Below are 16,145 nucleotides of genomic sequence, written 5' to 3' on the forward strand. Positions count from 1 at the left end.
GTGCAGTCTCATCTGTGTTAGGAACGCAATGACTGGCGACGAGTATACAAATCCAACGCAAAGATGCAGCAAACTGTGGGTATCGTGGAGAAGTTCTCGGAGGGTGAGGACTGGGAAGCCTATGTCGAATGGCTAGACCAGTACTTTGTAGCCAACGAGCTGGACGGAGAAGGAAGCGCTGCAAAAAGGAGAGCGGTCCTCCTCACGGTCTGCGGGGCACCGACCTACAGCCTCATGAAGAATCTTCTGGCTCCAATGAAACCCACAGATATGTCATATGTGGAGCTGTGTACACTAGTTCAGGAGCATCTTAACCTGAGGGAGAGTATGCTGATGGCGAGGTATCGGTTCTACACGTGCCAGCAATCTGAAGGTCAGGAAGTGGCGAGCTATGTCGAGATTTTTTTGTACTGGGCATTGGCCATGAGACCATCCTGCGAAAACATTTGACTGTAGGGACACCGACCCTCAGTAAGGTCATTACGATAGCACAGGCGTTTATGTCCACCAGCGATAACACCAAACAAATCTCTCAGCACACAAGTGCTAGCAATGTTCAAAAATTAACTGGAACTGTGTTTGCAAGCAGAAATGTATAGGGCAGAAACCACGAGTCTGCAACTGCCAGCAGGCCTCAGGTGACCCAAATGACTTAGAGTCCGTAACAAAGGATGAATGCAAGGCAATTCACACCTTGTTGGCATTGTGGAGGCTTCCATTCAGCCTATTTATGCCGCTTCAAAGGGTATGTTTGCAAGAGCTGTGGAACAATGGGAGCACCTCCAACGAGCTTGCAGACGAGCTGCAAGCTCTGCAAAACCTGCTAACCACCATGTGGCAGAGGAAGATCGGTCCATGGTGGATCAAAGCAATTTCAAGCCTCAGAGATGAGGCAGATGCTGAAGTACCCGGGGTGCACACATTTTCGACGAAATGTCCACCTATAATGCTAAATGTAAAATTGAATGGCTTACCCATAGCCATGGAACTGGGCACTGGCGCTAGCCAATCCATCATGAGTAAAAAGATGTTTGAGAGACTGTGGTGCAACAAAGCATTCAGACCAGCCCTGAGCCCCATCCACACGAAACTGAGAACGTACACCAAAGAGCTCATCACTGTCCTGGGCAGCACCATGGTCAAGGTCACTTACGAGGGCACGGTGCATGAACAGCCACTCTGGATTGTCCCAGGCGATGGCCGCACACTGCTTGGAAGGAGCTGGCTGGGTAAAATCCACTGGAACTGGGATGACATCCGAGCGCTATCACATGTCGATGAGGCATCATGTACCCAGGTTTTTAACAAATTTCCTTCCCTTTTTGAGCCAGGCATTGGAAACTTTTCCAGGGTGAAGGTGCAGATCCACTTGGTCCCAGAGGCACGACCCATTCACCACAAGGCGCGAGCGGTACCTCACATGATGAGGGAGAGAGTGGAAATCGAGCTGGACAGGCTGCAACGTGAGGGCATTATCTCCCCAGTGAAATTCAGTGAGTGGGCCAGCCCAATTGTTCCAGTACTCCAAAGGATTGGCACGGTCAGGGTTTGCGACGATTATAAAGTAACTATTAATCGTTTCTCGCTACAGGACCAATACCCGCTACCTAATGCAGACAACCTATTTGCGACACTGGCAGGAGGCAAGACATTCACCAAGCTCGACCTGACTTCGGCCCTACATGACGCAGGAGCTGGAGGAGTCTTCGAAGGGCTTCACCTACATCAACACGCACAAGGGACTGTTCATCCACAACAGATGCCCGTTTGGAATTCGGTCGGCTGCAGCAATCTTCCAGAGAACCATGAGAGCCTACTCAAGTCGGTACCACGCATGGTGGTTTTTCAGGACGACATATTGGTCACAGGTCGGGACACCGTCGAGCACCTACAAAACTTGGAAGATGTCCGCCAGCGACTGGATCGCCTAAGACTACGGCTGAAGAGGTTGAAATGCGTCTTCATGGCAACAGAAGTGGAGTTTTTAAGGAGAAAGATCGCGGCAGATGGCATTCGGCCCACAGACCCCAAGACAGAGGCTATCAGGAACGTGCCCAGGCCACAGAATGTCACGGAGCTGCGGTCGTTCCTGGGACTCCTCAACTATTTTGGTAACTTCCTACCGGGGTTAAGCACCCTCTTAGAGCTCCTACATGTGTAAAGGTGAGAACTGGGTGTGGGGAAAAAAACCAAGTAATTGCTTTTGAGAAAGCCAGAAACATTTTATGCTCCAAAAAGGTGCTTGTATTGTATAACCCGTGTAAAAGACTTGCGCTAGCGTGTAATGCATCGTTGTATGGAGTCGGGTGTGTATTACAACAAGCTAACATTGCGGGGAAGTTGCAACCTGTTGCCTATGCCTCCAGGAGCTTGTCTAAGGCCGAGAGGGCCGACAGCTTGCTTGAGAAAGAGGCATTAGCGTGTGTGTTCGGGGTAAAGAAAATGCATCAGTACCTGTTTGGCCTCAAATTTGAGCTGGAAACCGATCACAATCCCCTCATATCCCTGTTCGTGGAAAACAAGGGGATAAATACTAATGCCTCAGCCCGCATACAAAGGTGGGCACTTGCGCTATCAGTGTATAACTATAACATCCGCCACAGGCCAGGCACCGAGAACTGTGCGGATGCTCTCAGTCGGCTACCATTGCCCACCACGGGGGCGGAAATGGCGCAGCCTGCAAACTTGTTGATGGTGGCGCAGCCCGCAGACTTGTTGATGGTCATGGAAGCATTTGTAAATGATAAATCACCTGTCACAGATCACCAGATTAGGACTTGGACCAGCCAAGATCCTCTGCTGTCCCTAGTAAAAAACTATGTACTGCATGGGAGCTGGGCCAGCATCCCCGTTGAAATGCAACAGCTAATCAAGGCATTCCAGCGGCGAAAGGACGAGCTGTCCATTCAGGCAGACTGCCTGTTTGGGGTAACCGCATGGTGCTACCCAAAAAGGGCAGACAGACGTTCATCTCGGATCTGCACAGCACACACCCGGGTATAGTAATGATGAAAGCGATAGCCAGATCCCACATGTGGTGGCCCGGTATCGACTCTGACTTAGAGTCCTGTGTACGGCAATGCAGCGTGTGTGCTCAGTTGAGCAACGCACCCAGAGAGGCACCATTAAGTTTGTGGTCCTGGTCCTCCAGACCATGGTCGAGGATCTATGTCGACTATGCAGGCCCGTTTCTCGGTAAAATGTTCCTGGTGGTGGATGCTTTTTCAAAATGGATTGAATATGAAATAATGTCGGGAAGCACTGCCACCGCCACCATTGAAAGCCTGAGGGCCATATTTGCCACCCACGGCCTGCCTGACATACTGGTCAGTGACAACGGGCCACGTTTCACCAGTGCCGAATTAAAAAAATTCATGACCCGCAATGGGATCAAGCATGTCACCTCAGCCCCATTTAAACCAGCCTCCAATGGGCAGGCAGAGCGGGCAGTACAAACAATCAAATAGAGCCTTATAAACGAGTCACAGAAGGCTCACTCCAAACCCGCCTGTCCCGAAGACTGCTCAGCTACCGCACATGACCCCACTCACTCACAGGGGTGCCCCCGGCTGAGCTACTCATGAAAAGGACACTTAAAACCAGACTCTCGCTGGTTAACCCAACCTACATGATCAGGTGGAGAGCAAGCGGCAGCAACAAAATGTAAACGATGGTCGCGCCACTGTGTCACGGGAAATTGATCTGAATGACCCTGTGTATGTGCTAAACTATGGACATGGTCCCAAGTGAATCGCGGGCACGGTGATAGCTTAAGAAGGGAGTAGGGTGTCTGTAGTCAAACTAGACAATGGACACATTTGCAGAAAGTAGCTGGACCAAACGAGGCTGCGGTTCACAGACTGCCCTGAACAACCCACAGCAGACACCACCTTTTTCGAGCCCACAACCCACACCCAAAGGATCAACGACACCACCCCGGACCAGGAAATTGAACCCATCACACCCAACAGCCCAGCAAGGCCAGGCTCACCCAGCAGCCCTGCAAGGCCAACAACACGCCAGCCCAGCGAGGGCACAGCCAACACACCAGAACAGACATTTGTACCGAGGCGGTCCACCAGGGAAAGAAAGGCTCCTGACCGCCTCACCTTGTAAATAGTTTTCACTTTGACTTTGGCGGGGAGTGATGTTGTGTATTTATAAAGCATGCATTCCCCTGTTCCGCCACCAGGGAGTGCATCCCCTGAAGTCCTAAGGAATCCCAGCATCCCTTGGGAGCACTGTATATAAGCCGGCCCCTAAGGCCTGTTCCTCACTCTGGAGTGTCTTAATAAAGACTGAGTTCACTGTTACTTTAACCTCCCTGTGTGCAGTCTCATCTGTGTTAGGAACACAATACTTATCATCCAGCTGATCATTAAATGGAGGAATCCGAGAACAGGACGAGGCCATTCGGTCCCTCGAGCGTGTTCCGTTATTTAATCATGTCATGGATGAACTGCACCTCAAACCTATTTATTTGCCTTTGCTCCATATGTCTTTATCTCCTTGCGTCATAAAACTCTGTCAATATCAATCTTTCTACACTGTGAAACTCCATTCACACTTTGCAGGATCCTGATACACTGCTAAATCCCAAACTGGGATGTATATGGGGTCACACAGTGTATCAGGGTCCTGCGAGGTGTGTATGGGGTTTCACAGTGTAGAAAGATTGATATTGACAGAGTTTTATGAGGCAAGGAGATCAAGACATATGGAGCAAAGGCGAGTAAATAGATTTGAGGTGCAGTTCATCCATGACATGATTAAATAACAAAACAGGCTCAAGGGACCGAATGGCCTCGTCCTGTTCTCGGGTTCCTCCATTTAATGATCAGCTGGATGATAAGTATGGGGTTTCACAGTGTATCGGGATGCTGCCAGGTGTGTATGGGGTTTCAGTGTATCAGGATCCTGCCAGGTGTGTATGTCCAGGAACTCCGCTTAACCTTCACATTGATCCATAGCTCGTGATTCCCTTGCCTAATAAAATGCAATCTATATCAGTCTTGCCAGCTTCAATGGACCCAGAATCCACAGCTTTTCTGTGAAAGAGAATTCCACATTTCCATTAGCCTTGTGTACAAGTGTGCTTCCAGATTTCACTGTTTTAACAGTCGAGCTCTGATTGTGAAATTCTAGTCCCTTCTGGATTCTCCCACCAGAGGAAATAGATTCTCTGTAACTACAGCATCGGATCATTTTATAATTCTGAACACATCAATTAATTTTCGCTGCCTGCAGGATACCCTTCAATTTACACACACTGTTCACTTAACAGTCAATTTAATGAGATGGGCTGGTACATTTTAATGTTTTTGTTAGAATGGAGCACTCACACCTTTAAACAAAGATAGACTGAAACAAGCAAGAAAGAGTCTGTGGTGGGAGCGTTCACTTAAAGATTAATATTGGGCGATTTTTGGGACATAGATTCAGGCTGTGTCTCCGGCCTGAGTAAATCCTTAACCCTGGTCACAAAACAGGGGGGGAATGAGTGAGAAAACAGGAAATATTGCAATCTGTGCTGCGGCGTTATCACCACAATCTGTCCTCAAAACACTTTCTACCTTTGGACACTTCCATCCTGGGGAGTGACAAGTGCAGGAGATGCAACACCTGCCCTTTTACCTCCTCGCCACCCACTGGCCAGTATCCCAAACAGTCCTTCCGGGGGAATGAGCCATTTACTTGTATTTATTGCAATTTAGCATCTCGTATTCGCTGCTCACGATGTGGTCCCCTCTATATTGGGAGACCAAATGTAGATGGGGTGACTGCTTTGTGGCACAACTCCATTCATTTAACAGTGAATTTACTGAGATGGGCTTGTCCATATGAATGTTTTGTTATACCTGTAATAGAAAGCTCTCAGCATAAACTAACTATACATTGAAATAAGCAAGAAAGGGGCGATTTATGGCGGGGGAGTTCACAGGAAGACAGATATTGTGGGGAGTTTGGGGCCGCCTCTTCAGGATGTGCCTGCGGCACGAGTGAATCCTTAATCCTGGTTAAAAAACAGGAGAAATGAGAGAGGAAAGGGAAATATCGCAATCTTCCACTCGGAATTATCAACATATCTGCCCTCAATCAGTTTCTCTCTTCAGCTACCTCCATCCAGGGGAGGGTATTTTTATTATTGTCTGATAACCACTCTGAACATGAGGAAAGTTCATCCTTGACACCGCTGACAACACAGGAATGGTGCTTTCTGTATCTAACAATGTGACGGGTGTGTCTGCTGCAGATTTACAATGATAAATGAAACTGGAAAGTCAGTGCTCATTCCCCCAGGCGATTGATGCTCGGATAGTTTAATTCAGGGTGTAGTTGAGTATTTAAAATTAACACTCAACACCAGGTCTGGGTTTGAAGATTCAAGTAATCTTTAATTTCTTGCAAGGGAGAGACAAGTCTGCAGTCAACCTGTTGCTGAGCTGTCCTCACTGGCTCTCCCTGAACAAAGAAAACACAGGGTTTTTATACATTCCTCGGCCTATAATGACCTGACATTCAATTCATGAGACATACATTGATTTGAATGGTCAAAACCCCTGTCACTCAAAGTAAAGGTACAATCCTGACCACACCTGTCTCCAGTACTTTTCCATAAACTTCACTGTGCCCCAAGAGTTCATTAGCACATTGGAATGTTATCTTATCTCTCTTGCATTGACCATGTAGAGTTTTTCCAATGTGTCACTTTTGACCCCTTGCCCTGTTGCTGCTCCTCTGGGCTTCCTGTCACTCAACAGTCAGCGGGTGTCCTCAGGTTACACAATTTGTAACAATTAATCATCCTGACATGTTTTTTTCCCTTTAAACACCTTTAGAAAGTTGACCACTACAAAAGCCTATGTCAGCTCGTTTTAATTCCGAGATCCATTGTTAACCCTTTAATTATAACAGAGCTCAATAGCCCCACTTCAAGTCTTCCCTTTTGGTACTTGGCTACCCAGCCCAAGATTGCCAACCTAATTCGACTTCATCCTGCATCCCCTGCTCCATTCTGTGGTGATCAGCCACGCGATTTGGGGGACTCGGGATGTGACCTACATCTCAAAGTATTTCAGGATACTCGGCTAACAACTTTCGTGGTTCCATAATTAAAGCTTTTACTTTCCTCCTCCGTTGCCTCTTTCTGCATGCCATGCATAACCCAACTCCCCATCCGACAGCTAGCCCTATCTGTATGATCACCAATACGTGAGATAATATACGAATCCACGGATGGATATTCACATTCATTCCCCAATTCCATACATGTTCCCACCCTTGAGTGTCTTTCAGGGTTTCTTCAATCTTCCAAAATTTCATGATAACAACGTATGCTTTTCTCAATGTCCTTTTTCAATTGCGTCAAATGTTCTTTGAGACGGGGAATGTCTTGCCAACTTGATATGTCATATTGTTCCTTTTCACCGTCCCATCTCGGGTTGTTTGAAGTGATGTTCTCAATGCATTCCTCTCTTTGTGGTAATAGGTATCGATGGCCTAGGTTGACCATAGCTTTAGACATGAAACAGAAATTAGATTGTGGGATCGCACATATGACATGACAATGCTTGTACTCATTTTCCTTTGTAGATATGCAGTACTTCCCATCATCCCAGGCTGCCACCTCAGTCCCTCCTTGACTAAGGGGCTGATTTCCAACATGCGATTAACTGTCTGAGTGAACCCGCACGCTATACGTCGCCCTCCTTCTATGGGGTTTGCACACACTATCACATCCAAATATTGCGTGCAGCCATCGGTATGCACCCCTTGAAAGGTGCCACTGAGTTTTATCGCATAAGTGGGTGTATCATGGAACTGATACACGGGATTGGCCTTGTATTTCGCCTATGTTCTGTACTGCCCAGAGGTTCGGCATCTGTACCCTCTATTTGTGGAATAACTAGAACCATATCTATTTCAATTCTCTGGTAATATAATTACTTTGGGACAAGAACACTTGTGTTGTCCTACAAATACCCTAGAGAGAGTAATACCATTCTTAGTCCATTTGGACAACTGCTCATTACTTATCCAATCGGGTATTTCCTGTTTCATCTGGCTTACATTGTATCAGATGTTTCCTAGTAACCATGTGCCGTACATTGCACATACAAGTCCTTTATGTGTTTCTTGGGTTAGATCAGTCGCACACTTATCGTATTGATAGTTTGGGCATGAGGCTCTCAGATTTCCTCGACTTGCAGCATTTGTCTGGCGACCTTGTTCCTGGTTTCTGACAACTGCAAAATCAGATCGTTTCCCTTTAGTAAAAGGGTTCTCAAATTTTGGGCTAAGTCTTGAACTTCTTGGACTATACTGGCTATGTCAAATGTATTAACAGTTGCCATCCTCGCCGCATACTGACAGTGTGTGTCGGTTGTTGTTGGACAATAGATAACATAAAAACCACAGTCTCGTGGTTCATTGTCAGACTATCTCGATCATATGTACCGTAAGTACCACCTCAGCGTCTAGCCATTGTGATCCCCTGTTCCCCATTTCGCTTAATGCCCATTATACTTGGTCCTCAATTGGCCCAATTAACTAGCCAAATTCATTATATCTTCCCTTTGGCAGTTACACTTTTAACTCCTTTCTCACAGTGATATTTACTTGCCTACACAAATAATTACTGAATAAAACTCGTGCCCCAAGTCTCACTATTTGGACTGGGCTAATACAAAAAGTTCCTGTCGCAATGGGACAAGTCAGGTTGGTGTCGTACTGGTATTCCCGGTGTATGGTGCTGACACAATATTTAGGACCGAGATGAGGAGGAATTTCTTCACCCAGAGAGTGGTGAACCTGTGGAATTCTCTACCACAGAAAGTTGTTGAGGCCAATTCACTAAATATATTCAAAAAGGAGTTAGATGAAGTCCTTACTACTAGGGGGATCAAGGGGTATGGTGAGAAAGCAGGAATGGGGTACTGAAGTTGCATGTTCAGCCATGAACTCATTGAATGGCGGTGCAGGCTAGAAGGGCCAAATGGCCTACTCCTGCACCTATTTTCTATGTTTCTATATCCTACTATCTCTAACAGGGTGAAGTAATGATGTAATTCTGTTCCTGTAACTGACACTCATGCCACCGGGTACACCTGTACCAACCTTCTGACTTGGCACAGAGTCTTAGTAAGTTGATAAGTGGACATTGCCCTCGGTCTTGATCAGTTACCCAGAAAGAGAGCTTTCCCTCCAATATGCTGCAGGTTTCCTTGGGCTTGTTCCACTAACCAAGATCCATACATTACTTTGAGCCATTTCATTGAAGACGATTTGTTCCCCTTCTATAATCTGATTTACCCCCTTTTTAGCATTAAACTAGTTGCAACATATCAAACAGGCCTCACCGCCTTCTGTTATGATTCTCCCCACTAGTCTGGACACCATTCTTGTCAAGGTACGATCAAGCCCATCACTCTCCCTGAATTCAGTGCAGGTTGTACTGGCCGTCTTCCAAACTCCCTTGCTCATTCTCCCATGTAGCCGCGCTAAAAGTCTCAGTAATTCCAATATTAAACTTCCCAATGCCTCTTGGAAAAGGGGAAGACAGCCACAGCCAAACAAAAACAGTCGCTCATGTTTTCCTAAAACTTTACTGAAACATCAAAGAGAAACACGAGAACAGTAAGAAAGAAACATGATCTTCCCTTTTCTTTTGATTCAGTCATAACTATTTATCCATTATTCTTAAATCAATTTTCAATTTCTGATCCCTATATCTCCTCTAAACCTCCCTTCAATTACTTTAAACCTATGCCCTCTGACCTCTCCGCCAAGGGAAACAGGACCTTCCCATCACTCTATCCAGGCCCCACCTAATTTTATACACCTCAATAAAGTCTCCCCTCAGGCCTCCTCTGTTCCAAAGAAAAGAGACCCAGCATCTCTAATCTTTCCACACAGCCAAAATTCTCCATCCATGCAACATTCTTGTAAATCTCCTCTACACCCTTTCCACTGCAATCGCATCTTTCCTGTAATGTGGTGACCCAACTAGAGTTCAAGCATCACATCTCTGCTCCTGCATTCCATGCTTCGACTAATAAAGGCAAGTATTCCACATGCCTTCTTAATCACCTTATCTACTTGGCCTGCTAGCTTCAGGGATCTGTGGACATGCACTCCAAGGTCCCTTTGTTCCTCTACACTTTTCAGTGTCATACCATTTAATGTTTGTTTTATAATCTGCAGCATAATCTGTTGCCCCTGTAGTTTTTAGCACTTTTTGCTGTTAAATGCCTACAATTCATGGTTTGGATTCCCACTGAACATCTCCTTTTAGAATTGCTTCCTGCTTTTTTTTTTAAATGGTCATTGTAGCAACTAACTTCGACCCCTCATTTCTTGCATTACAAAGAGCCTCTCTCTCCCTACATTTCACACTATGTTTGTCAGTCTGTTACAGTTATAACAGACTTCTGGTGTCCTATCCCCCACCCCCCACAGTTTCTCATTGATGGGGGCTGCTGGCAGTTGTTTCTTTTTATGCGTCCTGATGGATGCTGTCGTGATCACACTGTCAGTTTATTTGATCACTTTCTCAGTCAATAGTCTGGTCCATTTACTTAATTCATAATACGCACGAGTGACTAAAACGAGAGCGTCCTCCCCTCCTTGTTTCTTTTCCGACTCCCACCATTTTCTTTGTTCAACGGGTGGGTGGTCTGGTTTCCAATTTTGTTTAATCATTATTTCAATTAGTTTTCGATTTTTGTCTGCTAGGTACCGTGTCAGAGACCTCTCTGGTCCCCACTCGAGTTTCTCACTTCCCATGGCTATAGGTTGCCAGCAGTATGTCCCTTACTTACTTGCCCTGAGTGAGACTAATACGTGCAACCTATTGGTTGTCAGCGGTACGTCCCTTACTTACTTATTCCTCATGAGTGAGACCATTACTTGCAACCTTATCAATTATCAATCGCAATGTTACACAGACACACTTCTATATATCCGACCACAATTGTTTCACCTGGGATCTTCCACTGACTACTTGAAGTCTCGGCCAGACCTGCAGATTCGGATCTCTCAGGCAGTTGACACCAGACAGATTTCTACCCTTGTCCTAACTGTGCATGGTAATTAAAGCATATTCACGTCTTTGACATGGCTTCCAGCTGCTGGTATCCATTGCCCGCAGCACCAATTGTAGTGGAGTATTTAAATTGAACAGTCAACACTAGGTCTGGATTCGAAGATTCAAGTAGTTTTTAATTTCTTGTGAGGGAGAGTCATGTCTGCAGTCAACCTGTTGCTGAGCTGTCCTCACTTGCTCTCCCTGAACAAAGAAAATACCAGGTTTTTGTACAGTTCCTCGGCCTATAATGGCCAGACATTCAATACATGAGACATACATTGATTTGAATGGTCAAAACCCTTGTCACTCAAAGTAAAGGTACAATCCTGACCATGCCAATCTCCAGTACTTTTCCATAAACCTCACTGTGTCCCACAAGTTCATTAGCACATTGGAATATTATCTGATCTCTCTTGGCTTAACCAGATGGAGTTTTTACATTATGTCACTTTTGACCCCTTGCCCTGTTGCTGCCCCTCTGGGTTTCCTGTGGTTCAACAGTTGGGCCTCCTGTAATTGTCCTCAGGTTACACAGCTTGTAACAATTAATCATTCTGACATGTTATTTCCCTTTAAACACCCTTAGAAAGTTGACCACTACAAAAGCCTATGTCAGCTCATTTTAAATCCGAGATCCATTGTTAACCCTTTAATTATAACAGAGCTCGATTGCCCCACTTCAGACATTAAACTGATGCTCCGTCTAGCCCCTAAGTTGGACGTAAAATATCCCATGGCCACGATTCTGAGGAAGAACAGATGGAGTTCTCCCCGGTGTCCTGGACAATGTGTATCCCTCAACTAACATCACTGAGAACAGACTACCTTGTCATCATTACATGGTTGTTTGTGGGATCTTGCTGTGCACACATTGGCTGCTGCATTTTCTACATTACAACTCCTCTCCATGCACCATCACCCCAACTCCTCTTTCACCACCACCCTCCAACCCCTCTTTCATCCCTACTCTCCAAACTCTCACCCTAACTTCTCTTTCACCTCTACTCTCAAACCCCTCCTCATCTTCCATTCACTTCAATTGAAAAGAAATAAACAGGTTGTACCAGAGAGGATTTGAAATGTATTTCCAACAGATTCTAGATGTTCTTAGAGTTGGGATCTTTCTCTATCACTCGAGGAGTTAGATAATAGACTTTCTCCTGTGAATATAGAGCTGGTTTATTGGCTGTGATGTGTTTACTTGTTCATCTTGTTGACTCTAAACCATTGCCAATTATTTGATGTGATCTGTTTACTGGTATGTATTTAAAAAAATATACACTTGGAATGGATTCAAATTTAAATTGAACCCAGGTTTGCAGGCATGATGCTCCATTCACACATCGAAGGTGAGAGAGATGCTATGGGGCTCATGCTAAGCCCAGTAGCTGAAAGTGATTAACAGACTGGGTTTTGTGTTTAGTGATCCCGGGGGTGTTACCAATACTTTCCCTGGATACCAAGGCTAGGAGAGGCACTCTGGGAGGTATGGGGAACTGGGACTTGTCCCTGAGAGATATCGAAGGTATGAGAACTGAACTAATCAAAAATTGTAGTAGAGAAAATAGGTTCAGGAGTAGGCCATTTGGCCCTTCGAGCTTGCACCACCATTCAATAAGACCATGGCTGATTATTCACCTCAGTACCCCTTCCCTGCTTTCTCTCCATACCCCTTGATCCCTTTAGCCTTAGGGGCCATATCGGACTCCCTCTTGAATATATCCAATGAATTGGCATCAACAACTCTCTGTGGTCGGGAATTCCACAGGTTAACAACTCTTTGAGTGAAGAAGTTTCTCCTCATCTCAGTCCTAAATGGCTTACCCCTTATCCTTAGACTATGTCCCCTGGTTCTTGACTTCCCCAACATCGGGAACATTCTTCCTGCATCTAACCTGTTCAGTCCCGTCAGAATTTTATATATTTCTATGAGATCCCCTCTCATCCTTCTAAACTCCAGTGAATACAGGCCCAGTCAATCCAGTCTCTCCTCATATGTCAGTCCTGCCATCCCGGGAATCAGTCTGGTGAACCTTCGCTGCACTCCCTCAATAGCAAGAATGTCCTTCCTCAGATTAGGAGACCAAAACTGAACACAATATTCCAGGTGAGGCCTCACTAAGGCCCTGTACAACTGCAGTAAGACCTCCCTGCTCCTATACTCAAATCCCCGAGCTATGAAGGCCGACAAACCATTTGCCTTCTTCACTGCCTGCTGTACCTGCATACCAACTTTCAATGACTGATGAACCATGACACCCAGGTCTTGTTGCACCTCCCCATTTCCTAATCTACTACCATTCAGATAATATTCTGCCTTCGTGTTTTTGCCACCAAATTGGATAACCTCACATTTATCCACATTATACTGCATCTGCCACACGTTTGCCCACTCAGCTAACCTGTCCAAGTCACCCTGCAGCCTTTTAGCATCCTCCTCACAGTTCACACCATCACTCAGCTTCGTGTCATCTGCAAACTTGGAGATATTACACTCAATTCCCTCATCCAAATCATTAATGTATAAATAGCTGGGGTCCCAGCACTGAACCCTGCGGCACCCCACTAGTCATTGCCGCCATTCTGAAAAGGACCCGTCTATCCCAACTCTCTGCTTCCTGTCTGCCAACCAATTCTCTATCCACGTCAGTACATTACCCCCAATACCATGTGCTTTAATTTTGAACACCAATCTCTTGTGTGGGACCTTGTCAAAAGCCTTTTGAAAGTCCAAATACACCACATCCACTGGTTCTCCCTTGTCCACTCTACTAGTTACATGCTCAAAAAATCCTAGATTTGTCAAGCAGGATTTCCCTTTCATAAATCCATGCTGACATGGACTGATCCCGTCACTGCTTTCCAAATGTGCTGCTATTTCATCTTTAATAATTGATTTCTACATTTTCCTCACTACTGATGTCAGGCTAACCAGTCTATAATTACCCATTTTCTCTCTCCCTCCTTTCTTAAAAAGTTGTGTTACATTAACTACCCTCCAGTCCATAGGAATCGATCCAGAGTCGATAGACTGTTGGAAAATGATCACCAATGCATCCACTATTTCTAGGGCTACTTTCTTAAGGACTCTGGGATGCAGACTATTAGGCCCCGTGGATTTATCGGCCTTCAATCCCATCAATTTCCCTAAAACACTTTCCTGCCTAATAAGGATTTCCTTCAGTTCCTCCTTCTCACTAGATCCTCGATCCCCTAGTATTTCTGGAAGGTTATTTGTGTCTTCCTTCGTGAAGACAGAACCAAAGTATTTGTTGAACTGGCCCGCCATTCCTTTGTTCCCCATTATAAATTCATCTGAATCTGACTGCAAGGAACCTACATTTGTTTTCACTAATATTTTTCTCTTCACATATCTATAGAAGCTTTTGCAGTCAGTTTTTATGTTCCCAGCAAGTTTCCTCTCATACTCTATTTTCTCCCTCCTAATTAAACCCTTTGTTCTCCTCTGCTGTATTACAAAATTCTCCCAGTCCTCAGGTTTGCTGCTTTTTCTGGCCAATTTATATTCCTCTTTCTTGGATTTAACACAATCCTTAATTTCCCTTGTTAGCCATGGTTGAGCCACCTTCCCCGTTTTATTTTTTACTCCAGACAGGAATGTACAATTGTTGAAGTTCATCCATGTGACCTTTAAATGTTTGCCATTGCCTATCCACCATCAACCCATTAAGTATCACTCGCCAGTCTATTCTAGCCAATTCACGTCTCATAGTATTAGGCAGTCCCTCGTATCGAGGATGACTTGCTTCCACACTAAAAAGGGATGAGTTCACAGGTGTTTCAATGAGGGACCTGACATTCTAGGTCCCGAAGTACAGATTGAAGCGTGGAAGATGCCTGTGTGTGGATTCTTTTAACATGGAGTGGCCGTTGCACACCAGCCACCACACGGGCTTGACAGAGCTAGGTCTTGATCCAATGGCAAGGGTTAACCAAGATGACCAGAGACCAAGCTCTGCTGCACAGACCCAGTGTGCACACATGCTCCTACTATCCATAGATCGCAGTGTGGGCTGGCCCATGCTGCCCCTGGGGCCTCGCCTCTCCTGGGCCCTGATCACAATGCTCCTGGGCCCCGATCTCTTACCACTCCTCCATCCTGATCAAAAATGGAGCAGTCAGAAACAGGACATCAATTAGTCTCCTCTTATCTTGGAGACATCAAATATCGACACACTGTTATTTGAAATATCAAAATACTAAACTCCAGCCTAGTTGAAGGGTTATTATCAGCAGAAACAAACACCAACTAACAGAATGAACATAATCAGTAGAATGTGAATAACAGCAGCAACAGCAGCAGAATCCAAACTCTGCAGTCACTTGTGAACTCGCTGGTGTCTCAGCAGGTTGGATGACCGAATGAATCCCTTCCCACACTCAGAGCAGGTGAACGGTCTCTCCCCAGTGTGACATCGCTGGTGTGTCAGCAGGCTGGATGACTGAGTGAAGCCCTTCCCACACATGGAGCAGGTGAACGGCCTCTCCCCAGTGTGAACTCGCTGGTGTGTCAGCAGGTTGGATGACTGAGTGAAGCCCTTCCCACACACAGAGCAGGTGAACGGCCTCTCCCCAGTGTGAACTCGTTGGTGTTTCAGCAGGGTGGATGACTGAGTGAAACCCTTCCCACACTCAAAGCAGGTGAATGGCTTGTCCCCAGTGTGAACTCGCTGGTGTCTCACCTGGTGGGATGAACAAGTGAATCCCTTCCCACACACGGTGCAGGTGAACGGCCTCTCCCCAGTGTGAACTCGCTGGTGTGTCAGCAGGTTGGATGACTTAGTGAATCCCTTCCCACACACGGAGCAGGTGAACGGCCTCTCTCCAGTGTGACTGCGTCGATGAATTTCCAGCTCAGATGGGGAAATGAAGCCCTTCCCACAGTCTCCACATTCCCACGGTTTCTCCGTGATGCGGGTGTCTTTGTGTCTCTCCAGGTTGGACGATCAGTTGAAGCCTCGTCCACACACACAGAACACGTGTACAGATTCTCCCTGCTGTGAATGGTGCGATGTTTTTTCAGGCTGTGTAACTGGTT

General features: G+C 45.9%; 1 protein-coding gene across 1 annotated transcript in view; it reads right to left on the minus strand.

Moving 5' to 3' along the window:
* Positions 1–11,195: 11,195 nt before the first annotated feature.
* The window catches only part of LOC139274180 (zinc finger protein 271-like), a gene marked incomplete at its 5' end in the record, with an annotated part of 93,226 nt that continues 88,276 nt past the window's right edge, over positions 11,196–16,145 (minus strand). Inside the window, one exon of the mRNA XM_070891215.1 lies at positions 11,196–16,041. Within this exon, the coding sequence (XP_070747316.1) occupies positions 15,427–16,041 (615 nt within the window). The remainder of the gene's footprint in view (positions 16,042–16,145) is intronic.

This window comes from Pristiophorus japonicus, chromosome 9, assembly GCF_044704955.1.
Source record: "Pristiophorus japonicus isolate sPriJap1 chromosome 9, sPriJap1.hap1, whole genome shotgun sequence".
Classification (NCBI taxonomy): domain Eukaryota; kingdom Metazoa; phylum Chordata; class Chondrichthyes; family Pristiophoridae; genus Pristiophorus; species Pristiophorus japonicus.